Source organism: Stegostoma tigrinum, chromosome 7 (genome assembly GCF_030684315.1).
Source record: "Stegostoma tigrinum isolate sSteTig4 chromosome 7, sSteTig4.hap1, whole genome shotgun sequence".
Lineage (NCBI taxonomy): Eukaryota > Metazoa > Chordata > Chondrichthyes > Orectolobiformes > Stegostomatidae > Stegostoma > Stegostoma tigrinum.
The window spans coordinates 37,827,005-37,854,125 of record NC_081360.1 but is presented as its reverse complement, the minus strand read 5'-3'; the positions used below and the strand labels follow the sequence as shown (position 1 = coordinate 37,854,125).

General features: G+C 40.4%; 1 protein-coding gene across 25 annotated transcripts in view; it reads left to right on the top strand.

Annotated features, from left to right (window-relative positions):
• gulp1b (GULP PTB domain containing engulfment adaptor 1b) overlaps positions 1-27,121 on the top strand; it is a 344,780-nt gene that overhangs the window by 294,230 nt on the left and 23,429 nt on the right. For 24 of the 25 annotated variants that reach the window (XM_048534120.2, XM_048534121.2, XM_048534122.2 and 21 more), the window contains 3 exons: positions 21,708-21,932; positions 26,162-26,297; positions 26,753-26,847. In XM_048534120.2, coding sequence (XP_048390077.1) covers positions 21,708-21,932; positions 26,162-26,297; positions 26,753-26,847 — 456 coding nt within the window. The remainder of the gene's footprint in view (positions 1-21,707; positions 21,933-26,161; positions 26,298-26,752; positions 26,848-27,121) is intronic. The other variant, XM_048534123.2, reaches the window with a different exon arrangement.

Sequence of the window (27,121 nt, the reverse complement as noted above, 5' to 3'; positions counted from 1 at the left end):
TAGATTATTATTTTGTTCACAGGGTATTATTGATTATTGTGCTCGAGTTAAAATCTGAGTGTCATTTAATCTAGAAAATAATTGGTGCAAAATAATTGGTTGCAGTTGCTTTAGCTGTACAGTTTCGGTGCCTTGATTCTTTCAACTTGTCCCTTTAACCCTTACTAACTTTTATTCCTATCACACAAAAACTCTAACCCCACCCCCCCACTGCATCCCAAATCCAGTCCAACCTGTCTCTGCCTCCCTAACCTGTTCTTCCTCTCACCCATCCCTTCCTCCCACCTCAAGCCACACCTCCATTTCCTACCTACCACCTCATCCCACCTCCTTGACCTGTCCATCTTCCCTGGACTGACCTATCCCCTCCCTACCTCCCCACCTATACTCTCCTCTCTACCTATCTTGTTTTCTCTCCATCTTCGGTCCGCCTCTCCCTCTCTCCCTATTTATTCCAGTTCCCTCTCCCCAACCCCCTTTCTGGTGAAGGGTCTAGGCCCGAAACGTCAGCTTTTGTGCTCCTGAGATGCTGCTGGGCCTGCTGTGTTCATCCAGCTTCACACTTTGTTATCTTGGATTCTCCAGCATCTGCAGTTCCCATTATCACTCACTCAAGTATCTATTCTATTAAATTTTGTGGAAGCGGGATCATAACATTTATACCCACTTACACAGCAGATTGGCTTTTGCACATTTTGATTTACCCAGGCATTGGATGAAATTGAAGACTTGAACACAATTATGAACTGTCCATTCTGAAAGGACAGTCATAAAAATTTTATTGCTTATTTTATGTACTGCCACAAGGCGTCGCTATAAGCACTTAACAGCATTCTTGATAGCGTAATTTTGTTTTGAATGGTTTTCATTCATTTTGAATCAATTGATTAGAGATTAAATCATGTTCTGACTGCAGCAAAACTGTCTGGAGATGTGAACTGCTCGTTCAAATTCTGTGATTTTTACGTCTTCTGTACAGTTACAATGTATAACAGAGAATATTACTATATTCCACAATTGAAATGCAATCTAAAATTAGAAACATATTTCTTTTTCAGCAAATTCACAGCTTTAATGCTTAGCAAAATAAAACTTATTAAATAACAAGTCATATTCCTAAAGCTTCCTTTAAAAGCCACTCAAAAATACCATGAAGTAAATAGTAAGCTTCTGCTTTTTCTTCCGAAACTAAGGTGCAGAGGTTCAGCATGAGGGACCAGAAACCATGACACAGTGTAGCAGGAGTTTTCATTAATGAAACAAGTTAACAACCATGTTCTTACTATTTCAATTTGAAATCTTAGCTTACTAATTACTACTCTCAAATTCTATACTAATACCTTGTGTGTGTTAAACAAAATTAACAAGTTTTTATATATATTTATATATATATATATTTTATATATATGCCTACAATAACTTTGATGCTGAAAGGCTAACCAGGCAGTGAATTTTGTGCATCTCAACACATGACATTTAAACATGTAATGGGCTGATCAAGTTACCATATTTCATGATCTTAGCTATAATTCCTATGCATGATATCAATTCTTCTGCTGGCCTCCACCTTCTATCTTCAGTAAATTTAACTCATTCAAAATTCCACTGTCTCTATTCTAATTTACATCAAATTCTGTTCGCCATCACCCCCAGGCTGTTTGACCTCCAATTTAAAAGTTTGACCTCAATTTTAAAGTTTTCATCTTTAATTTCAAATCCCTTCAAGAATGTTCTCCTCCCTATCACTGTAACCTCTGTTCTGCAACCCTCAGATAACTTTCAGTTCTTCCAATTCTGGCTCTTCTGCATCCACAATATTTGCTGTGCTATCGTTGACGTCCACCCTTAATAGTTCCCAAGATGCTGAACTCAGGAATTTTCTCCTCCATTTACTTTCTCTCTCTGTCTCTTCAAGCAGATTCTTTAAACATTCATTCTTTGACAAAGCTTTCAATCACTTATTCCAACATTTCCTTATGTGACTCAGTGTCAGATTCTGTTTAATTTTGCTCTTGTGAAGTATCTCGGGACACTAAGGCACTTCTTTAAATGTAAATTATTGTTATTACGTTTGACAATTGTATTTACTAGCTGACGGGATCTAATAAATGATTCGTGTGCAGCATGTTAGACTGGGGGAATTTGTATTTGCCTCTATTGCTTTCCAGGGGAAAGATTTCAACTCTTGTTGCAGGAAATGTCTCTTGTGGTCCTGCTGCCTATGGCTGGGGACAGAATAACAGCTAGTCTTTGCTATTTGAGTCCAAGGGCACTGCAGAACATTGAAAGGAATTTTCTTTTGTTGATAAATTTAGAAGCAGATGCTGTTCACACAGGAAATGAAAATAACGATCATTAGATTGCAGTTTTACAAAGGTCAACATTACCATTAGGCGCAGTACTACTGAGAGCCTCCTAGTGGTGCTAGAGAACCAACAGAAGTTCATTTGTTGAATTATGCTCCCAAAAGGAACTTCCAGGTACTCCATTCCTCAGAGTGTGATACAGCATGAAAATTAAAAATAATACTAAGATCTTAAATTTTACTTACTTTGCATGCTTGTGATATTTTCAGCCATTGTTGAAACATAGTTTTGAAATCCGTGAAGGTGTAAAAATCCTGGGCGTTTACAGTATTGACTTTACTCACACTTCCAAAATGGAAAATGGAGTGCCCAGCGTTTGCTAATGTTCTGCAATTTGTTAAGATTTGATATATAATCCTTTGTATCCTAAATATTACATGAACGTTCAATTTAGGGTAGTCATTCGGGCTCAGTGTGCCACACTTGCATGTATTGGAAGCTACATACACAATATGTTCTTTGCAAACAAAGAATGTGAGTGTATGCATGCACTGTGCCTATTGCAACTTAACAATGTAGGCAAGCTTCATTCTGTAGTTCGTTCTGCAGAATACTGCTTTGGCCTATCTGTGGCAATTATGTACATGCCTCCTAACAGTTGTCAGGATGTTGGGAAGAAAATAAATCAGGTGATCGAAAAGGCATGTAAGAAAAGCACCACTACATTGATCACGGGGGATTTCAACATGCAGGTGCACTGGGAAAATCAAGTTAGCAGCCTATCTCAAAAGAAGGAATTTGTAGAATGGCTATGAGATGGGCTTTGGTTTTAAGCAACTTGTGGTGGAGCATGTTAGGAAACAGGCAATTAAAGATTTGTTGATGTGCAATGACGCAACCTTCATGAGGGACCTTACGGTGAAGGAACCCCCAGGGGGCAATGACCACAATACAATGGAATGCACCCTGCAGTTTGAGAGAGAGGAGCTGGAATCAGATATAACAGTATTGCAACTGAGTAAAGATAACTACAAAGACATGAGGAAGGAGCTGGCCAGAGTTGATTCGAAGGGGAGCCTATCAGGGAAGACAATGGCAGCATTGGCAGGAGTTTCTGGGAATAATTTGGGAAGCACAGCAGAAAATCACCCAAGGAAGAAGAAACATAACAAGGGGAGTTTGAGGGAACCGTATCTGACAAGGGAAGTCACGAACACGATAAAAAGCAAAAAAAAACAACATGGTGAAGATTAGTGAGAAGCCAGAGGATTGCAAGCCTTTAAAAACTAGCAGAGAATAAATCTAAATAAACAACAAGTCGGTGGAGGGCAAGTTAATGAAGCTAGTTATATAAAGGAAGATTGCAAGAGGTTTTTTTTAGATATTTGAAACGGAGAGAGAGGCAAGAGTTGACATTGAACGACTGGCAAATGAGGCTGGAGAAAAGAAAAGAAAATGTGGAGGAGCTCAAGCAGTGGTTTGTATCAGTTTTCATAATGAAAGACACCAGCAGCATAGCAGAAGTTTAAGAGAGTTACTGTCAGAGGTGAATGTAGCAGTCATCACTAAGGAGAAGGTGATTGGGAACCTGAAAGATCCAAGGTACATAAATCACCTGGTCTAGATGGATATTTTCCAAGATAACAGCCAGTGACTAGTAGAGTTCCACAGAAGTTAGTCTTGGGACCTCAATTATTCACATTACATTTTAACAATCTGGACAAAGGAATTGAGACATTGTTGCTAAGTTTGTGGATAACTCAGAGATAGGTAGAGAGACAGACAGTGTTGAGGAAACAAGGAGGTTGCAGAAGGATTTGAACAGTCTGGGCGAGTGGGCAAAGAAGTGGCAAGTGGAATACATTGTGGGGAAATGTGAGGTTAGGCACTTTGGTATAAAGAATAGAGATGTAGGCTATATTCTAAATGGTGAAAGGTTTCAGAAATCTGAAGCATGAGGGACTTGGGAGTCCTAATTGCAGGATTCTCTTAAAGTTAACAATGCAGGATCAGATGGCAGTTAGGAGGCAAATTCAATGTTAGCATTCATTTCAAGAGGGCTAGAATACAAGAACAGAGATATACTGCTGAGGTTGTACAAGGCTCTGGTCATTTGGAAATATTACGAGCAGTTTTGGGTCCCGTATTCAAGGAAGGATGTGTTGGCCTTGGTGGGATTCCAGAGGAGGATTTACAAGAATGATATCTGGGATGAAGACCGTGTCATCTGAGGAGTTGTTGAGGACTCTGTCTGTACTCACTGGAGTTTAGAAGGATAAGGGGGAATCTGAGATTAAAACATACAAAATACTGAAGGGCCTGAGTCAAGAGGAGAGGTAGAAGATGTTTCCACTCATAGGAGAGATTAGGAGCTGAGGACACAGCCTCAAAATAAATGGACAACCCTGTAGAAGCAAGGCACAGAGAAATTTCTTCAGCAAGAGAGTGGTGAATCTGTGGAGCTCATTACCGCAGCATGCTGTAGGGACCACGTCATTGAGGGAAATAAGATAGATGGATAGGTTCTTGATTGGTAAGGGGAGAAGATGTCATGGGGAGAAGGCAGGAGTATAGAGTTGAGAGACATGTCAGCCATGATTGAATGGCAGAACAAACTAAATGGCCAAATGACCTAATTTTACTCCTATTAATTAATGATCTTATGGTCTAATTGTCAACCAATCATCTAACGAATGCATTTTCCATGGCAACACCTCTATGAGAGTACAGCTGGCAACTAATCAGCACTCACTTTTCATGCAGTATAACATATTCAAATTTACATTGCAAATGCTCTTACAAGCATAAGATGAAATGCTTTCTGAAGGGTGTGTTTCCGTGCTGTAAATCTCGATGAATCAATCACTCTAATAGGTATATTTTCAGCAATATTAAAGCATTGGTTTTATCATACAAGACCATAAAAAGTAGGAACAGCAGCAGGTCCCCTCAGCCCCTTGATCCTGCTCAGCCATTCAATAGGAAAATGGTAGATCGGACATTCCTTATGTCCATTTTCCTGCCTCTTCCCTGTACCTCTTCTTTCCCGTACTAATCAAGAGTTTGTCTTTCACAGCCTTAAATATACACAGGACTCTGCCCCGGTGCTCTCTGTGGCAAGGAGTTCCAAAGATACTCAACTCAGAGAAGAAATTCCTCCTCATCTTAGTCTTAAATTGGTGCCCCTTTATTCTGAGATTATGCCCCCTTGTCTTAAACTCTCCCATGAACAGGAACATTCAGCACTCACCCTCTCAAGCCCCTTAAGAATCCTACATGTTCCAATGAGATCAACTTTCATTCATCTGAACTCCAGGAGTAGAGTCCTAACCTGCTTAGGCTATGTTCATAAGGCAATCCCTGTTTGCCAGGGTTCATCCTTCTGAATCTCTCTGAACTGCTTCGAATAAAATGGTATATTTTCTTAAATAAAGGGACCAAAATGGAAGGGAGCATTCCAGTTATGGTCTCACCAGCAGACTTCTTTACTCTTATACTCAAATCCCTTGAAATAAAAGCCAACATTCTATTAGCCTCAGAGATAATGGGGACTGCAGATGCTGGAGATTCCAAGATAATAAAATGTGAGGCTGGATGAACACAGCAGGCCAAGCAGCATCTCAGGAGCACAAAAGCTGACGTTTCGGGCCTAGACCCTTCATCAGAGAGCTGATGAAGGGTCTAGGCCCGAAACGTCAGCTTTTGTGCTCCTGAGATGCTGCTTGGCCTGCTGTGTTCATCCAGCCTCACATTTTACTATTCTATTAGCCTTCCTGATTACCTGCTGCACTTGTGGGCTAGCTTTCATGCACCAAGTCCCTCCAAGTCCCTTTGCACTGCAGCCTTCTGTTGTTTTTCTCCATTTATATAATATCGTTCTTTTGTTCCCCCTCCAAAATAACCAACTCCACATACTCCGTAGTATACTCTATTGGCCAACTTTCTGCCCGCTTACTTTTCCTATCAATAACTCTCTGTAAAACTGTTTGCATCTCTGTCACAACTTACCTATTTTAGTGTAGTCTGCAATTTGGCTACAGCTCATTCACTTCTTTCCTCCAAATCATTAAAATATATTGTAAACAATTGGTTTCCAACACTAATCCGAGTGATTTACAGGTACTTACATCCATCCACTGGTAGCTCCGAAGACTGTACTGATTTTTGGATAGTAATTGGGCAAGTAAAAGATTAAAAGTGGAATTCAGAGAGGGGTAAAAGTACTCAGTGTGCTGGACACTTCTGTCTGATCTGTTGTCATGGCCCAAGTTTTCAATGGCTTGTTGTTTTACTTCTCCTTTCCACTCAACTCTGGCATCTCTATTCTTGACCTTTTATATAGTTCTAATGAATTTCACCAGAAGCTCAAGAAACTGCATCTCATCTTTCAACTACACACTTGAAAACATTCCAGGTACAAAGATAACAAAGTGTGAAGCTGGATGAGCACAGCAGGCCAAGCAGCATCAGAGGAGCAGGAAAGGTAATGTTTCGGGTCTGGATTCTTCTTCAGAACTGGAGGAGAGGAAGGCGATTCTGAAGTAAACAGGGAGAGAGAGGGAGGTGGATGGGAGATGGAAAAAGAAGTGGATAGTTGGAGAGGAGACGGACAGGTCAAAGAGGCAAGGATGGAGCCAGTAAAAGTCAGTGTAGGTGGGGAGTTAGGGTGGGGCTTGGTCAGCCCAGGAAAGACAGACAGGTCAAGGAGGCAGGGATGAGGCTGGCAGGTAAGAGGTGGGGTTGGGGGTGGGGTTGAAGTGTGAAGAGTGGATAGGTGGGAGAAAGGATGAACAGGTTAGGTGGGCAGGGACGAGCTGCGCTGGTTTTGGGATGCGGTTGGGGGCGGGGAGATTTTGAAGCTTGTGAAGTCTTTGGGCTTCAAAATCTCCCCTTCCCCGACCACATTGCAAAACCAGCCCAGCTCGTCCCGCCTCCCTAACCTGTCCGTCCTTCCTCCCACCTATCCACTCCTCCTACCTCAACCCCTCCCCAACCTCCTACCTACCAGCATCAAACCCACCTCCTTGACCTGTCCGTCTTCCCTGAACTGACCAACTTCCACCCTAACTCCCCACCTACACTGACCTTTACTGGCTCCATCCCTGCCTCTTTGACCTGTCCGTCTCCTCTCCCCCAATCTGCTCCTTTATCCACCTTCCGTCTGCCTCCCTCTCTCTCCCTGTTTACTTCAGAACCCCCTTTCCCTCCCCCTTTTTTGAAGAGAGGTCCAGACCTGAAACGTCAGCCTTCCTGCTCTCCTGATGCTATTTGGCCTGCTGTGTTCATCCAGCTCTACACCTTGCTAACTCAGATTCTCCAGTGTCGGCAGTTCCTACCACCCCTTCCAGGCACAATGTTACGTTCAAAAACTGCCAACATCACTGTTGCTCACTTCGTTTTTGGACCTCAGGTGCTGGTAATGTTCCAGTGCTCCCATTTATAACTGGTCTTGACCAAATTTAATTTCCTCACCCATTCCTTTTTGTGAAGCTCTTTTCCTAACCTGTTTGAATATCATGTTTATTACAGTACCTGAAATAATTTATGATCAGTAACCAAACAACTACTGTACAGAGGCTACAGCATGCATGACAGTGAAGTAAATTACCTTGTCAAAATTCAGTGAATTAAATCATTTGTCAATAACTGAAATCTCTTCTGAATAAATCATTCAAAACATTTCCTGCAGAATATTCTAAAATGAATGGCCTTCAAATTTGATTTACGGAGCAAGCTATACAATTGATGCTCGGTTGCACATGTCTTCACTTCCACAAACTTAATGCAAATTGCATCTCATGGCTATTTTAGTTCAGCTAGACTAAATGATATATTCATCCACAGGATGTGGGCACTGCAGACAAGAATAGTAATTATTGCCCAAACCTGAAAGTTCATAGAATCCATACAGTGTGGAAACAGGCCCTTTGGCCCATCAAGTCTGCACCGACCCACAGAGTATCCCACCCAGACCCATGCCCTGTAACCTACCTATTCTACACATCCCTGAACACTATGGGAAATTCAGCATGGCAAACCCACCTAGCCTATACATCTTTGGACTGTGGGAGGAAATCAGAGCATCTGCCGGAAACCCGCACAGACACAAGGAGAATGTGCAAACTCCACACACATTGCCTGAAGGTGGAATCGAACCCGGGCCCATGGTGCTGTGAAGCAGCAGTGCTAACCACTGAGTCACTGTGCTGCCCGTTCTTGAGAATTTGGTGGACAACCATGTTTTTGTACTGCTGCAGCCTGTATGATATTGGCTCACAGTGCTGTTAGGTAGGGAGTTTCAGGACTGTAACCCAGCTACAGTGAACATTTGAGTCAGGATAATGTGCGAGTTAAAGGAGAATTGAAGATGATGGTTTTTCCATGTTTTTGCCCCTGTTTTTCACAGCAGTAGGACTCATGGATCTGGGTGGTGATGTCAAAGAGTCACCGACAATTTGCTACAGTGAATTCTGTAGATGATATGCACTACAAGCCTTGCCAGTGGTGGACCACACAGGAAATATTTTGTATGCATATAGTTTTGTGTCTAGTTTCACGAGCATGACACCTCACTAATAGGAATGCTGAGGGTTGTATCTGGTATCCTACTCTACACACCTCAGTGAATCAAGGTTCCAAAGTGTGAATCTGGATGAACACAGCAGGCCAAGCAGCATCTCAGGAGCACAAAAGCTGACATTTCGGCCCTAGACCCTTCATCAGAGAGGGGGATGGGGCGAGGGTTCTGGAATAAATAGGGAGAGAGAAGAAGATAGGTGGAGAGGAGAGTATAGGTGGGGAGGTAGGGAGGGAATAGGTCAGTCCAGGGAAGACGGACAGGTCAAGGAGGCAGGATGAGGTAGTAGGCAGGAAATGGAGGTGCGGCTTGAGGTGGGAGGAAGGGATGGGTGAGAGGAAGAACAGGTTAGGGAGGTGGAAACAGGCTGGGCTGGTTTTGGGATGCAGTGGGGGGAGGGGACGAGCTGGGCTGGTTTTGGGATGCAGTGGGGGAAGAGGAGATTTTGAAGCTTGTGACGTCCACGTTGATACCATTGGGCTGCAGGGTTCCCAAGCGGAATATGAGTTGCTGTTCTTGCAACCTTCAGGTGGCATCATTGTGGCACTGCAAGAGGCCCATGATGGACATGTCGTCTGAGGAATGGGAGGGGGAGTTAAAATGGTTTGTGACTGGGAGGTGCAGTTGTTTATTGCGAACCGAGCAGGGGTGTTCTGCAAAGCAGTCCCCAAGCCTCCGACATGTCCATCATGGGCCTTCTGCAGTGCCACAATGATGCCACCTGAAGGTTGCAGGAACAGCAACTCATATTCCGCTTGGGAACCCTGCAGCCCAATGGTATCAACGTTGACTTCACAAGCTTCAAAATCTGCTCTTCCCCCACTGCATCCCAAAACCAGCCCAGCCTGTCTCTGCTTCCCTAACCTGTTCTTCCTCTCACCCATCCCTTCCTCCCACCTCGAGCCGCAACTCCATTTCCTACCTACTACCTCATCCTGCCTCCGTGACCTGTCCGTCTTCCCTGGACTGACCTATTCCCTCCCTATCTCCCCACCTATACTCTCCTCTCTACCTATCTTGTTTGCTCTCCATCTTCGGTCCGCCTCCCCCTCTCTCCCTATTTATTCCAGAACCCTGTCCCCATCCCCCTCTCTCACGAAGGGTCTAGGCCCGAAACGTCAGCTTTTGTGCTCCTGAGATGCTGCTTAGCCTGCTGTGTTCATCCAGCTTCACACTTTGTTATCTTGGATTCTCCAGCATCTGCAGCTCCCATTATCATTGAATCAAGGTTGGTTGCTTGGCTTGATGGTACTAGTACAGCAGGGGATATATTAGGCCCTTGTCAAAAATGATTATGTTGTTACTGTAATAGGCTTAAGACATCTCAAAGGACTCATATTTGCCCAGTTTTGAGTTGATAGATTTGTTCTGTTCTTCCCCTGTTTAACACAATTTTGGGGTCAAGTTGGAGTATATTCTCATCGTGAAGGTTAAACTTTGTCAGTAAGAAATATGCTGCGGTCATTCCTATGGATGTTGCCATGTACAAATGGTGCCAATGAAGCTAAGCAGAGATTTCCTTAGCTATCTACCAAACTGAGCTTGTAGAAGTTGATGTGTCCTGCTGGACTCAATTATTGGTGATGGATAGAGTCATGGAGCTGTACAGCATGGAAACAGATCTTTCGGTCCACTTGTCCGTGCTGACCAAGTATCCTAAATAAATCTCATCTCATTTGCTAGTGTGTGGCCCATATCCCTCTAAACCTTTCCTATTCATATACCCGTCCAGACGCCTTTTAAAGGTTGTAATTGTACCAACCTCCACCACTTCCTCTGGCAGCTCGTTCCATAGATGCACTGCCCACTGTGTGAAAAAATTGCCCCTTAGGCCCCTTTTAAATCTTTCCCTTGCCACCTTAAACCTGTGCCGTCTAGTTCTGGACTCCCCCCACCTCAGGGAAACATTCCCTGTCTATTCATCCTATCTGTGCCCCTCATGATTTTATAAACCTCTATGAGGTCACACCAGAGCCTCTGATGCTCGGGGGAAAATAGCCCCAGACTACTCAGCCTCTCCCTATAGTTCAAACCCTCCAATCCTAGCAACATCCTTGTAAATCCTTTTCTGAAAACTTTCAAAGTTCACAACATCCTTCCTATAGCAGGGACACCAGAACTGAACATAATGTTGAAAGATACTGAAATCCTTTACCCAGACAGGACATACCCGAGGGTGGTGATGGAAGAGTCTGGGAAATTGCTTGACAGGTATGATTCTGTTACTACTATTTTGTCATGCTGCTCCTTCACTAGTCGGTGGGAGAGCTGTCCCAGTTTCCGCAAATAAATAAGAGATTAGTGAGGAAGATCTTGCGAGGTCATCTCTGCCAAGTTTATCTTTGTCATGTTCAAATGCAATGTGTGGGTGGTCTGTGAGAATCTGTTCTTTAATTTCAAAAATTCATTGTTTACTGAAAATTTACAGTTTCTCTATTCGATATAGTGCCGTAATCAAAAATGGTATATGGCTGTATTTTCTGTAATTTTATGGAAGTGTTCAGGAGTTCAATCAAATGCTATACGAATATTAGATATAAAACATGGAAAAACTTGTGTAGTTTATGGGTAAAAGGTAATTTAGAAGAAAAAATACTTTAGACTACTGCAATATCTGCAAACAATCTAGACAACTAATGAAGTGATGTCTCTTTCAATTTATGACTGCTAAATGTCAGCTCGCTTATCCTGTTGTACTTTCTAGTCAAGGAAAATCAAAGTATGTGATCGGTTTTCCTATTTCTTGAGGGGTAGAAGTCTTAGAAGCAAGGAAGAAATCTGAAAGAGACAAAATTACTTCCGTTTTAACAAAACAAAATGTGTTGGTTCACTTTTTTGTAAAAAGGAAGAAGTGCACATTTACCAGATGCAGTTTCTGTTGCTTTATTAAGCTGAAAAATAAACCATGTTGTAGATGACTGTCATGTGTTTATTCTCAAGTAAGTCTCTGTTTTAACATCCTGATTCCAGGAAATACAGTGCACAAGTTACAATGCTGAAGTAATTGAAAACTCTGTTACCCATGTTTTAACTTGCAGCAAGTCCCCTTTCCCTATTACCCTCATGTTCTCTGACCTATGTTGCATTCTGGTCAAGCAACATCCTGATTGTAGAATTCCTATCTTTGTTTCCAAATCCCTCCAAAGCCTTGCCTGTCCCAATTCTCCAGCAGCACTACTCTCTGAATATCTGTGTTCTAATTCCCAATTTTAATTGCTCCATTACTTATGGCTGTACTTAGGTTGCCTCGGCCCCAAATGCTGCAATTCCTTCCCTGTGCTGCTCTACCTCCCTACCTCACTTTCGTTCTTTACACTTAGCTCTTTGACCAAGTGTTTGAGTACCTGACCTAACATATTCTACATGGCTCAGCATTGTATATTGCCTGACAATGCTCTTGTGAAGCAAGACATTTAAACATAATGTATACAACGATAAGAGAACTCTTATACTGCATCTTTACATTTTTCCTCTGATTTGTTGGCTGTTGTCATGTTAATGATAATCAATCATTCAGGGATTCACTCATTTAGCAGATTAGTTTATTTTACAAAGTAAAACTGATGAAGTAGACGTTAGGCCAAGGCAACTGGTTTCTGTGTGCAGTTTGCAGATACACAACAGATTAACTGGCCAGCGGATTTGCACCATGGAGTACTTAATAAGTAAACTTTCTTAAAGACAAGGTACACATACAGCAGCTGTCTGTTGCAAAAACATCACTGATTTACTGTTTTGGTTATTTTCTCTTGTGCCACACCACCATAATTGCGTGAGAAAAAAATGAGGTATCAAATGCAAAATGCTGAGATAACTCAAAAGAAAGAGAAATAGAAGATAATTAGAATTATATTCTTATGATCACCCTTCACCTTTGGCATGCAATACTCACAGACATGATGGGCCCGAATGGCTTCGTTCTGCACCATAATAATTGTGATGGCACTGTGAAGTGACATTGTCCTGGCTCTGTTACCATCGTACAAGGGAACAAGATTAAAGGGATGTAAAAAACCAAAACATGCCATGGATCTTGAGCTGGTTGCAGTTCTTCAGCATCTTCATCCTCAGTACCTGTTCCTGTTTCCCTTTTGGGGATTTTTTTTGGGTTTTATTCTCTGTGTTGATATCTTTGTTGTTTTGAGAAGGTGTAACGATCATCTGAAATTATTAAATTGAGGCATGGAGCAGCATTTGGAGATGTCATGGGATGTGGAAGACAGGCAGAAGAAAGCCAAAACTTGCCTTTCTGTCTCACATGCTAGTTGCCCAGCTGCACACCACTCTGATACAGAATCAAGTCTTGCTGCAACCCTGTTTTGACATAACGTGTTGATCCCTGGGATGTTTGTGGGGTTGTAATAGATGGTAATCCTGTTCATGTCAAGTGAAGGTGGGTTCAATCTCTCTTGCTGAAGATGGTCATTTAGTAGCATTTTGGAAATACAAATCACTTTGGAAATGCAAGTGGGATTTCATTGATGAAGCAGCTGAACATAGATGGGAAACAAATGATTTTGATATAAAATTGATCTTGTACAGGAAAGTATAGATCATTTTCAACATTACAAACTTGAAATTGATAGCCAGTTATTCTATCTACCTGCCAGGATGAATCAGTTTTAAAAGGTAAGCATAAAAGATTTCCCACAACTAAAGGTTAAGAAGCAAGCAGTTTTTGAATTTAATACTTTTAGGAGTAAACCTCTTTAATAATGAATATTAAAGGATATCCAAACACATAGGAAGTACTCTGTGCTTCAAAATAAAAATTGATTTTGATTCATGAGATAGTTTGCTGCATGCAAATTTGTAATTTCAAAATGCTACCAGTGAGAAAATGAGTTAGGATGCAGGGTCAAGTTTTAAATAACAACAAAAAAAAATGACGAAAAGTAATTAAAGACAGAGAAATTGAATCAAACTTTAGAACGTAAACTTGTAGGTGATATTTAGATGAACACCAAGAGCCTCTATAAATATATTTTTAAACAGGGAGAAAGTAGGAGCATACGCCCCCCCCGAGAGGATGAGCCTGGGGAAACAACAGTGCCAATCCAGGAAATGGCAGGGGAGTTGAATAAATATTTTGCATTAGTCTTTATTGTAGAAGACACTCATAGCATTCCAAAATTACTAAACAATCAAAGGGACAAGGGGAAGAAGGAGGAAATTCTTACAATAAGTAATATTTAAGAAAAATTGCTAGGGAAACTAATGTGCCCCCTGGACCTGATGGTATGCATGAAAGAGAAGGAGCTAAGGAAATGGCAGATGCATTGAAGAATCCTTAGAGCCTTGAGAAGTCCCAAACAATTGGAAAACAGCCAACGTGACACCTTCATTCAAGTAGGAAAGGAGACAAGTAACTGTGGGACAATTAGCTTATCATCCATCTGTGAGGGAGAAAACAGAGTTAACACTTCATGCCCAGTGACCCTTCCTCAGAACTCAGTTCTGAGGAAGGGTCACCGGACCCAAAATGTTAACTCTGTTTTCTCCTTCACAGATGCTGCCAGAGCTGCTGAGCTTCTTCTGCAAGTTTGTTTTTGTTCCTGATATACAGTGTCCGCAGTTCTTTTGGTTTTTATATAGCTTATCATCCATTATTGGAGAAAATAGTAGAATTTGTTGTAAAGTATATAATGGCAGAGCATTTAAAAATGAATGATATGATCACACAGAGTCATCAAGACTTCATGAAGAGGTAAATATGACAAATTTACTGGAATTTTTCAAAGAGACAACAAGCAGCATAGATAAAGGGGACACAAGGGATATAATGTATTTATATTTTCAGAAGGTATTTTAAAATCTGCCAAAATTTAGGCTACTTAATAAGCTAAGAGTCCGTGGTGTTGGAGGTCGTACATCAGCATGGATAGAGGATTGACTAATATTACAAAGGTCGCGCTAGGATAAAGGATGGCATTTTCAGGAAGACAACCTCTAAATAGTGGTGTGTCACAGGGATCAATGCTGGGGCGACAATTATTTACAACATATATTAAATGACTTGGTGAGGATGAAGCCCTTCAAAGCCAGTCCAGCTACTGTCTTTAGCTGGCCAAATATTCTACATTGAAATAAGGTTCTATAAACTAATAACAGGAAAGAAGTGGTTGGTGTCCTTTTGAGAACTTTCTGCACTCAACTTAAACTTTGGTCTCTTTGGTATCAGGCCAATCCCATTCTAAGAATAGCCTCCCTTGAAGGCACATGTTGTGGCCCATCCTGCATTATCCATGACAGCTCGACCTTTTCCCCAGTCAGCAATGTGCAGGAAATTTTAGTCTTTTGCACTGTAGTTTATTTCACGTATGTAGCTCACTTGGATTCGTTCTGGCTTCATTAACCACCATGACACACTCCTGCGGCTTTGGAATCAACAGCAAGTACAACTACTTCAAACCCATTTCCATTGGATTCAGGATATCCAGGGCAGTGAAGAAGCTGTGCTGCCTGTCATAAACTAGACCCTCACTGCCACCATTGCTGACACTATTGAGTAAGCTGTCCTTCTGCTTAGTAAACATACCTCAGGCCCCTCCCATTGCTACTGTGCTCTCTCAGCAAGGGAGTCTGCATTGACTTGACTAAAGACAAGACATAATATTTTAATATAATAAAAAAATCCTCCCCTAACATACACTCTTAAGCCCTGCTTCACCCCGCTAGTCAATGTAGACTGTCTATTCTTTTCATCTGGCATCCTCTCTGTAGTGTTTCAGCCTCCACTGTAACTGTGGCCCACTCTGCAGGCAACTGCAGTGTCTTTTTCCACTCTTTACTAGACTTGCAAGTTACTCTCAGTCTCTCAGTTTAGCATGTAGAAACTTTATCAATCCATGAGCATTGCCAAAACAAAATCCCAGTGTTAATCCACTGGCACGCCAAATATTCCAACTCCCACATATGTTGATGGGCAGACACTGGATTAAGTTGAGCACTTGACACACACTAATTAACAAAGTCCTAGTGTACAGAGTGCTTGTCATCACCACGTGTCCTGCAGTGAATTCTACACTTTGAAATGTCTTGGCACATTTTATTATGATAAAATTACTGTTTACGTAGAAATCATTATTGTTGAAGTTCAATAGCCTGTGGCTGTTCAAAATCTACAAGTGATTGAGTTCGGTGAAATCCATCACAATTAATGCTGATTGTTTACTGGGTTTTTTTTCTCGTTCTATTCTGGCTTAGGTAGTTTTTAATTTTTTTTAGCAAATAATCAAGAGCTGCTGTTTAAAACAGAATTTTTACTTTAAAATATGTTTATCAAAATTTTTAAAGTTGTGCAATTATTGAAGCAGTTGCACAACATTTCAATTGTGTGATTTGCAGGTTAATACGCTTATGGCAGAGTTCACTTTTTGACCTCTTTCTTAAAGACATTTGGTGAACAATTGTACAACATTTTAACAGCTGAGCTTAACTGTTCATAGCATCATATTGCAGCAGAAATGAGCCTTCAAAGCAGATTTTGCTTGTGGTTAACTCGATTGTTAAGGGAATCATTGAAATTATCAGATGCAACATATCAGAAAATATTATTGGTCATAACCTCACAGTCATCACACAAGGAAGATGTTCAGTCTGCGGACTGCAAGCCACAAAGTATGTGCAGGCTACTCAGAGGAGATTTGCTTTTATTGAATATCTTGGTCCTGTGTGACATTCCCTACAGGGGATCTGTGGCAGCCTGTGAACACAATAATCAACAGCATGGCCATTCAACTGGTTGCATTGAAGAATCCTCACAAACATACAGAGCCTAAACCAGAAATAAATACTGAGATTGCAACAATGTAAAGGAAGTACAATAAACATTGGAAACTAAGGATGTGATTAAAAACTGAAGATAAAAGACAATTTATTTTTTAAAGTTTAAAAACCGCCAATACCAATTAACTTAGTAAAAACGAGACTGCACACTTTTAAAATTAAGTTCAGTCAGAAGGGTTGCTGGTAGTAACTACTCATCATATGAGTAAAATTCACTTTTGTGTTGATTTTTCCTAGCATACTTAATAGCTAACTAGTGAACAAATACTTTGTTGTTACATTATCACATTGTACTATCAGATCTATGAGCAATAACTTTTCAGCTTTTCTATTTTTATTTATACTGAGAGACTCAGCAGGTCCGGCAGCATCTGTAAAGAGACAAACAGAGTCCCCGTTTTGAATCGAATGTAACTTCAACAGAACGAAAAAAGAAAGCAGCTGGAAATTTGTGCCTTTTAGTGCCATAGATTGGGTTCTAATTTTAGTGGGGGGGGGGGGGGGAACCAAAAGGTCTGAATAGAATGATGCTAAAGGTGCTCAGAGCAAAACTGTTAGCACTCCCTCATTCTTCCATTCCCTTTTCCTTCCCCTTTGTCAACTCCGTAAAAAAAAGCTCTGAAGCAGAGCCATCTTGGACTTGAAACACTGACTGAATTTCTTTCTTTCCACGGAACCTGTTGAGTTTCTACAGTATTTCCTATTTATGTAACAGATTTCCAGCATTCACAGTTTTTTACTTTTATTTGATTGTTACAGAATAGTTTAGGGAGAATCAGGGAATCTCTCCCAGTAACTTGCACATATAAATGTGGCGATTTTAATGTAAAGTTACAGGTGCTGCTGTTAGATGTAATGCCGTGGAGGATGAGTGTTTTTCACCTCAGCATTATCAGCCTAGAATCTGAGATATTGAAAATATTGCTCTGTCATGCTCTTTAATTTGGAAGCTTGTAGCATTTTATTCTTTTATCTCTGGTGTTGTCTTTAGTGTTTTAATGTTAACTTTTCCGGAGTATTTATGTGTATGAACTTGTTACCTAACTTAGACCCCTGTTAGAAAATATAGTCCTCAATGTATTAGTCATGGAGTCAAACTCACAAACCATGGAAACAAACCCTTCGATCCAACTAGTCCAGGACAACCATGTTCCCAAACCAAACTAATCCCATTCGCCTGCGTTTGGCCAATATCTCTCCAAACCTCTCCTATTCATGTACTTATCCAAATCCTTTTAAATTTTGTAATTGTACCTGCATCCGCCACTTCCTCTGGCAGTCCATTCTACTACTTTCTGTGTAAAAAGGTTGTCCTCATGGCCTTTTTAAAACATTCTCCTCTCATCTTAAAAGATGCCCCTAACTTTGAATTCTCCCGCGCTTGGGAAAAAGACCCTTGCTATTCACCTCATCTATACCCCTCATGATGTTATAAACCTTTCAGCTTCCTACGCTCCAGTGAAAAAGCCCCAGCCTATCTTTATAATTCAAACCTCCAGTCCCGGCAACATCCTGCCTGGTAAATCTTTTTCTGAACCCTGTCCAATGTAATAATGTCCTTACTGCATTAGGGCAACCAGAACTGTACACAGTATTCCAAAAGAAGCCTCACCAATATCCTGTGCAACCTCAACATGACACCCCAACTCCTTTACGCAAAGGTCTGATCAAAGAATACAAGCATTCTAAATACTTTCTTAACCACCCCATAAATGTGAGACAAATATCAAAGAATCATGTACCTGCACTCGTCCAAGTGGGACTTTGAAACAATCTAAATATAGTTGTAATAGGATACAGCAATAATCCTAATTTCTATGTATTTTCCATTAAAGCAAATTTTACAATTATTTAAGTATCAAAGGAATGTCAGGACTCAGTTATACAGGCTAGGAAGTTGGGTGGTTCCTACCATCTGGAAGGAGGTCAGCACCATACCAACTGACATTCAACAAGGCTGATATACTGCAGTAACAGTCTCCAGGTAGCATCGAGATGGCGAGGGTTGGATTTCTGCTCCTCAGTGGGAGGATATCCCACCTCAGAGCGGACAGCCAGTCCCACCAGTTACAGACTGAGTAGTGGGAATCTCTGGAACTATAGTTTGGCTCTGGGATGATGAGGACATGGTTACTCGACTCTGGTAAGTCTCGGGTTTGGGCAAGAGATCAGTGAGCCTGAAGGCGTGGGATGAATGGCCAGGTAGGGAGGAGCAAAGTGAGGCAGTGGGGAATGGGCATTAACGAATTTTAGTGGTAAGGCAATTTTGCCACTGCACACAGGAAACACTCCAGAAAATGCATCACCACCACCATTTTATTTTGTATTTTCATAAAATCAATTAAAAAGCACATTTATGAATCTTTCATGCCTGCCAGCACCAATAATGTTATGGTATGGGCAGTGGGTCATTCGGAACATTTGGCTTGTTAGTTACCTCTGTTGGTAGTTCAGTTATTTAAGAAATGATGGGCAGGCTGCCAATTTCAGTGCCATCTGCCCACCTGATTATGAGCACCACGTCAGCAATGGATGGAAGGCGATGCACTGGGCTTCTACTTGCCATCTTTGACATGGCTCCCGCTGCATTTAAAAATGCACGGTTTGAGTGAGAACATGTAAAATCTAGCTCTTGGTCCTTTTCTTTCTGCTTTACACTTTTAGTTCCTACAGCTCAACATGGTTAAAAGCATAAGAACAGGGGCATAAGAAAACTGCACTCAATTTAAGTTAGGAAATTATGAAAACTGAAAACATTGATTAGATCTTGGATTGATAAGCAACATTTAATTCTTGAATACAGTGATGGTAAGAAAATTAAAAATAAGGGCTGTATTTAATAACTTTTGAAGATAACACCCACTTCAAAGTGTAAGCCATGACTTTCCCAAGAACTGCATGCAATATTTAATGTCCCAAGGTGTGTAGTTGCTTAAGACACCAATAAGTAATATAACCAGAGCCTAAGAAACTATGGATTTACTGTTAGTAGCTGCATGTAGACTGGTCTGGCTACAAAAGTCAACTACTTCAACCAATTTACAGATTTTTGGTTTCTCACTTTCGATTTAATTTGCACTGTGCCTTTTCAAAGGCAAAGTCACTAGTTGGACCTGTAAACAAACTGGAAAACCAATTTTCTTCTGCTCTGAAGTCAGATACAACAAGATTAGTTGGTGAAAGACAAAGCGTGGAATGGAATCAATGGCCTGAAGTTAAAGGAGAGAAGGAGCCAGTGTAGATTAATCCTATGAAAAGGATTTCAACTTTCAAACACATACATATTCAGGTGAAGAGTTAACCAGCAAAATCATAAATCAGCCTGAAATGCCCTGGTAGAGTATGAAGAAGAGAAAATCAGCTCCTGATGCTGTAAACATTTTTTTACAAATATTACTCCTGCTCCTACAAGTTTGATTATTTTCCAGCTCAGTGTACTGTGTGTTTCATAATCCTGCTGTTTGGTATCAAAATGGCTGATCCAACTAAACTTTGGTTTGCTGGGTAATTACTTCAAAAGACACGATACAGGTTCATGACACATTCCATACTGGTGATCTCAGGTTATGGTTTAAATGAACGAGCCAGTAGGAAGCAGTGCCTGCAGAATTGTTCAATAATTTTGTCAGGATTCTGGCAACATATTTGTTGCATTCATCAGTTGTGCACCTTCAGCTTCTAATGTTGAATTACTAATGTTTGTCAAGTAAAGGTTCGAAGAATAGATTCTTTTCTAGCTCAATCAGTTAGTGAGAAAATATTTATTTTGGTTGTATAAACATCATTGGCAAGATAAACTTTTGATGTGATAGACATTGCCATGAGACATCACAGTAAAGGCAGACCATCCAATGAAGTCATGGCTGATTTGATCATCTTCACCTCCTCTTTCCCATCTTTCCCTCACAACCCTTGATTCTTTTACCGATTAAGGATCTGCCTTAGTCTTTAATGTACTTCGCCAACCCGTCACAACAGTCCTTTGCTGTAAAGAATTGCACAAATTCACTACCAGAGGGAAAAGGAATTCCTCCCCATGTTGGTCTTAAACACCTGATCCTTCAGTCAGCTTATGCCTTTTGAACTCTCCCAGAAGGAGAAATGACCTCTCTGAGCCTATCATGAAAACCTCCCCAAAAATGTTGTATGTTTTACTAAGGTCTCCTATCATTCTTCTAAACTCCAATGAGTATATGTCCAGCCTACTTTTTCTCTCCTTGTAACAAAATCCATCCATGCCTGGGATCAACCAAGTGAAGCTACTTTAGACTGCCATCAATGCCAATACATCTTTCCTTAGTTAAAACGAGGACCAAAAGTGTTCACAGAATTGTAGATGTGATAATTGTCCTTAAACAGAGCATTGGTTTAGCATTTACTACATCATTTTAGAAGGCAGTTAGTGTGGTTTAGGGTCACACGTAAACCAGACATGAGTGATCCAGATGTGTTTTCGCAACAATGTCGTGACTAGTCATGATTACAATTACTGAAACTGGGTTTATATTCCAAATAGTTACTTACGTGTAAATTCCACCAGCTACCATGGTGTGATTTGAACTCATTTCCCCTGGACATCAGCCTAAGCCACTAGATTACTAGCCCAGTTATATTACCAATGCCATTCACTTAATGTGATCAGAGAAAAGCATTTACCCCTTTTTTAAAAATATACCAAGAAGAAACAAACTATCTTCTGAGATCCAGCACTTTTTTAATGGGAATTGAATTTGTATTAATTATCAAATCCTGAATTATTTCCCAGAGATCATAAAGTTTTCTCTACCTTTACAAAAAATGCAAATTGAGTGAATAGATTAAGGGTACGATATCCTTATGTTGGAGAAATTATTAATATTTTTCTGCAAACCATCATTATACATACTTTATTGAGCAAATTAAATTCAACATTTTCATTAACAATCAAATGCACGTTTTAAACTGTAGCGAATCACCTTGCGATTTTTACCAAGTTATTGAATGAATGTTAATTTCTCACAATCGGCAATTCCTTCTCTTTGTTACTTTCTTCACAGCTGTTGCACTTCAGTTCCAATAAACAACTGCAGTTGTGTCAGAGGCCATCCGCTTTCTTCTGGTCCCATAATATGGAAAATGTGTCATTTCCTGAAATAACCTCTTTTACGCTTAGCCCAAGAAGTCCTTCTGCCTCCAGCTTAACAGAGAGTCTACTAACACCACCTTCACCCAAACACGCAACTCAACGAGCAATGAATGGATTTAGTATTCCACGACCACGTGTAATTTGAACATGCATGTTTTCTACTAATTAACAATTCTGTTGCATTGCTTATTGTGTGCATGTCTCATGAAGTCATTTGTGATGGGGGAACATCTCGAGGTTTCCAGCATTCTGACTTCTACAGTTTGCTAACAGCTTGACCAGTTTTTTGTTTTGCATTCAATGCATGTATCATGTTTGTACTTTGATGAGACAACTGCTAACAGATAATGAAATTTAACTGTAGGCATCTAAGTACACAATGGAATAATTCAGACAATTGTCTACAGGACTGTTTTGCACTCCTTTTACACCCCACTAATGCACAAAAGTTAAAATACCCAATTGTTGCATGAGAAGACTTAACATGCAATACACAACTGAACCAATTGATTGTAATATATTGCCTGCTGCTCTGCCCAACCAGTTATTTTAAAATGTCAAAATCGTTTTGATAAGCTTATCAAGTCACTGTCAGTACAATGGTGTTCAGCAAAACAGTTTTTAAATACAAATGAGGATTTTATTTTTTAAAGATGATTGTTTAGTGTTTTATCTGCAGCTCTTCATAATTCTTAAGAGCAACGATAGTTGGAATATGGGCTTTCGCTCTAATTTATATTCAAATTCAAGTTAAACAGCTGCAGTCTGTGATGAGCAGTGTTATATTTACAGCAATCATACTCCCACACAATCTCAAATTCTATGGAATTGGCAGCAACTTGGAATTCTTACTGAAACAAGTTTTGTTTCAACAGCTTGAAGAATAGAACATCACCATAAGATGTTCATGTGGATTGACCTGAGGCATATCATTAGGTTAGTGTCTAGGGATTGCAGTTAGTCAACTTGACTTTTAGATTATCCTGTCTTGCAATTATATTTTTAAACTCCTAGTTGACACTATCAACTGATGTAAGAGATTACAGTGCTTTACAAACATGTAGGGACACATCTACCTTTAAGCACATCCACACAAATCAGAACCTTAGACCATGTACATATTTTTAGCTTTTTTAAAATCTTCAGATTGTGATTTCCATTAAATAATAAAGTATACTTTAGGATAGCAATTTAAACTATTAATCATCAAAAGTACCTTTTCATATTGCCACATATATGTGTTTCCAGCTACTTAAAGTGTTTTATTTTAGTGTCAGCATACATATTAAAGTATGTTTGAGCAAGTTACAGAACCGAGTTTCGGATTACATTATAAAATGCAAAAAACAAACCATGGACCATTTCTGAATATTAGGCCACATTTTGCTGTTGGGACATTTAACAACATTTGGGGCAAGACTTTACAGATGACATCGAAAAACTCACTAAAAATCGTCCCCATCCAGGTGAGCTCTTCCCTAGTTCTTTAATGTTGTGAGAAATGTAAATTGGGTGAAGGCTGGCCTTATGCTCCATTTGATAAGGAGGTCCCACCACCCACAGTTGCCTATCAATCTGATTGGCTGAGATAACAAGGCATAGAGCTGGACAAACGCAGCTGGCCAAGCAACATCTGGGGAGCAGGAAAGCTGATGCTTCGGGTGTGGACCCCTCTTCAGAAAAAAACCTGATTGGCTGGCAGCTCTGATCGTGGCAGCACCACCATGAGCTGAGTCTGCTACTGAGATTGCCTGAAGTCCTCAAAGAGCCGTAGCTCATATGACAGTGAAGTTGAGGGAAGGAGGAAGGTATTGTGCCCGAGAGTTCTTGGCACAGGCAGATTTGGAGGTCCAGAGGGAAAGGAAGGGGAAGGAAGGGGACTGGGGATCTCTATGAAGTCCTGACTCTATGTGGCAGCTGTCCAGGATGTTGAAAATTCCAAATGGTAATTACCCAGTGTCTAGAATTCTACAATGAAGTCCCCCAATACTGACTCAGAGCTAGACACTTAGGGCTCCCTTAAAGGAATTAAAACCTGCTCTAAAAATAAAACTGAAACTGACCTCAGTGCACCGTTCACATAACAATCCTGCTGAACACCCGATTCAACAGCTCAACCTTGTCCCAGAAACAAATTGACCCACTTGCCCACTTACTTGTAGCCTAAACCCCTTCACCCACTTGGGACCTGCACCTACTCATTTGTAGCTGAAGCTGGATTTTCCAGCTCAGAGGTAGGGAGACTACCACAAGACCACCATGAATAACTTTGTGATCATTGTAAAACCAACCAACACTGAGCTACTTAAACATGTAGGAACAATCTCAAAAGCTTATGCAGCTCATTTACCTCTACATTTGCCTCACATGGATCTGAACCCTGTGAAAAATGACTCCGAGTTTCTCACATTCACATAAATGGTGTATTTCATTCACTCAAGCGGGCAGGCTATGATTCCTGCATATCTAGCCTTAGCTATGTTCACCCACTTCCCTGAAAAGGGTTTCATGTCCAAAATGGGAGCATGGTTCCTGAAGATGTTTCTTCTTCGAAATTGGAAAATTGGGAGAAAGTGTAACTCATATAGACACTACCTCTTATCTGAACGGCAAACTGTTGTCCCTTCAGTGCTAAGAATCTTCTTCTGGTCCTCCAATTTCAAAAGGCTATCTGTCTAGCAACCTTAGGTGAACAGCAGACACACCCTGCAGCCACTAATTGTTCAATATAGAGAAAACCACTTCGAGGTAACTGTCATCGGTGAGGGTTAATGAACTCCACTTCAAACCCTATAAATAATCCTTCCCTTAGACCTTAATCATGCACACTAAATGCATTTTTTTTTAAAAAAGGAAGACTAATGCAGAAATAAATAAAAAGCTGAACTGGCCTGGCTGAATTTACTATTCTTTTGTTAACTTCGTAAATATTTTCTTTCCTTTATTCATTCATGGGATGAGGGCATTGCTGCCAGGCAGCATTTATTACCCATCTGTAATTACCCAGAGGGCAGTTAAAATCTACCATATTGCTGTGGGCCTGGAGTCACATGGAGGCCAGATCAGGTAAGGATGACAGTTTTCTTCCCTAAAGAACATTAGTGAAGCAGATGGGTTTTTCCCCAACAATTGGCAATGGATTTATGGTCATTAGACTCTTAATTCCAGATATTTAACGTATTCAAATTCCACCGTCTGCCATAGTGGGGTTTGAACCGGAGTCCCCAGAACATTACCTTGGTCTCTGGATCAACAGTCCAGTCATAATACCACTAGGCCATCACCTCCCCTCATGTAGTAAAGGAAGAAACAGGAGCCGCACTGTCTTCTACATCCATTTATTCACAGTCCAATAAAAATGTAAATCCTTTTAAACAGATTAATCCTCTTCAGAGATAGAAAAATTTAATTTTTAACTTATTTTTCCTGATCAACCTGCTCAGGGATGTTACTATACACCTCTGGAGCAGACAGAATTTGATCCCCAGTGTCTTGGTTCTTGAGGTAAGGACACTACAACTGAGTCACAAGAGCCTTCTTAAATGAGCATTGGGACAAGACAATTTGAGGTTCCTCCAAGATTTGAACTCAGATTTTTGGATTCAGAGTTCAGAGTGTGAACCATTATACCATAGAACCAGCTCCAAGGAAATAATTTAAGTGCTTCAGTTAACATCAGAGGCTCTGAATCATACCTAGAATATGCATAAAGCCACACTCAGTTAAGTCAACATTTGTAACATTTAATGCTGCATTGTCCCTGAAGCAATCTTACTTTCTATTGAAGCAAATTATGCCAATTAGATTTATATTAATAAATAAGAGCCATGTGAGTCTTCCTGAAAACATTTCTCAAAGAAAGAAACTTCAAGTGAAAATTTCTATAACTTGTAACTTGTACTTGAAACACACACAATTTACTTCTATGGTAACAATGTGTAGAGTGGATGAACATAGCAGGCCAAGCAGCATCAGAGGAGCAGAAAAGCTGATGTTTCGGGCCTAGAGAAGGGTGTAGGCCGGAAAAGTCTGCCTGCTCCTCTGATGCCGCTTGGCCTGCTGTGTTCATCCAGCTCTACACCTTGTTATCTTACAATCTCCAGCATCTGCAGTTCCTACTGTCTCTGAAGCAATTTACTTCTATGTTGTTTCATTTCATTTTATTTCATCATCAAGGTACAGAATGTTTGCAGTTTCTACCAGAGTCATGTTTTTCGGCATGGTACAGCTTGCAAAGGATTACAGCATGTATTGTTTGTTATAAAATATGAACGTTAATTACATATTTATCTAATAAAATCAGCTATATTGATAGTGGTCATTATTCCGAGCCTCTGCTAATATCTAGCTTTACCTGAATTATAGAGAGGAATGACGCCTTGCTCTCCAAGCACAGATCTATTTGACATGGTTCCATTTTCACCGGCATCACCTCTTTTGCCAACACCATCCAGCAATGGCACAGAACTTCCTCCTTTACCTGTTAGATCATCTGAGATCAGTAAGATTTTTTTTTGTGAACACGTCTTTTGTATTTATCAGCCTTAACATGTTTTTAATCATACATATGCCGGCAGTGAAATGTGACAGTTATTGATTTATCATAGCTTGTATAATTTGAGACTTTTAATACACCGTTGCTTTTATGGATTGTCTACAATGTACAGTGCTTAAGTAAATCTGACATCTTTCATTGTAGAATCAACTGAGGCTTCAAAAGCTACCTTATTTTTCCAACTTCTTTTTGCATATAAGTTGACTTCGGAATGTTAATGTTTATGTTGGCATTTAGCCCAAAATAATTATTAAAATGATAACATAGACAAATATGTTTGGACATCAGATGTACAAATTATAGCTGCTGTGATTTCTTCTTTCATTTCTTTATATCCTCGTTTCTTCATTGTCATCATTTAGTTTTGCAAAATCTATAACTTTGCTCTGTGTTCCTTGCAGGAAGAGATATTTTTGGAGCAGAACCGTTCGACCCTTTCATCTCAGGTGGGGGAGATTTTCCACCAGATATCCAGTCCAAACTGGATGAAATGCAGGTGACTAATTCAGGTCATGCATGAAACATAGGCACAAAGAGTTTAATTTTGCAAGTTGAAATTCAAATGTGGAAGAAACACTACAGGGTGCGGAAGGTTCTGACTGTATGGCAGCATTATTTTACAAATTCCTGGCATACTGCATGCAAGACAGCAATTCAGCTGTGATCATTTTATAAAGAATAATCACTTCAGCATCTTGAGTGAGGTAGCAGTAAGCAAATATACTTCATATTAGTCATGAATCTGTGACCTTTTAAGATATAAATCTTTG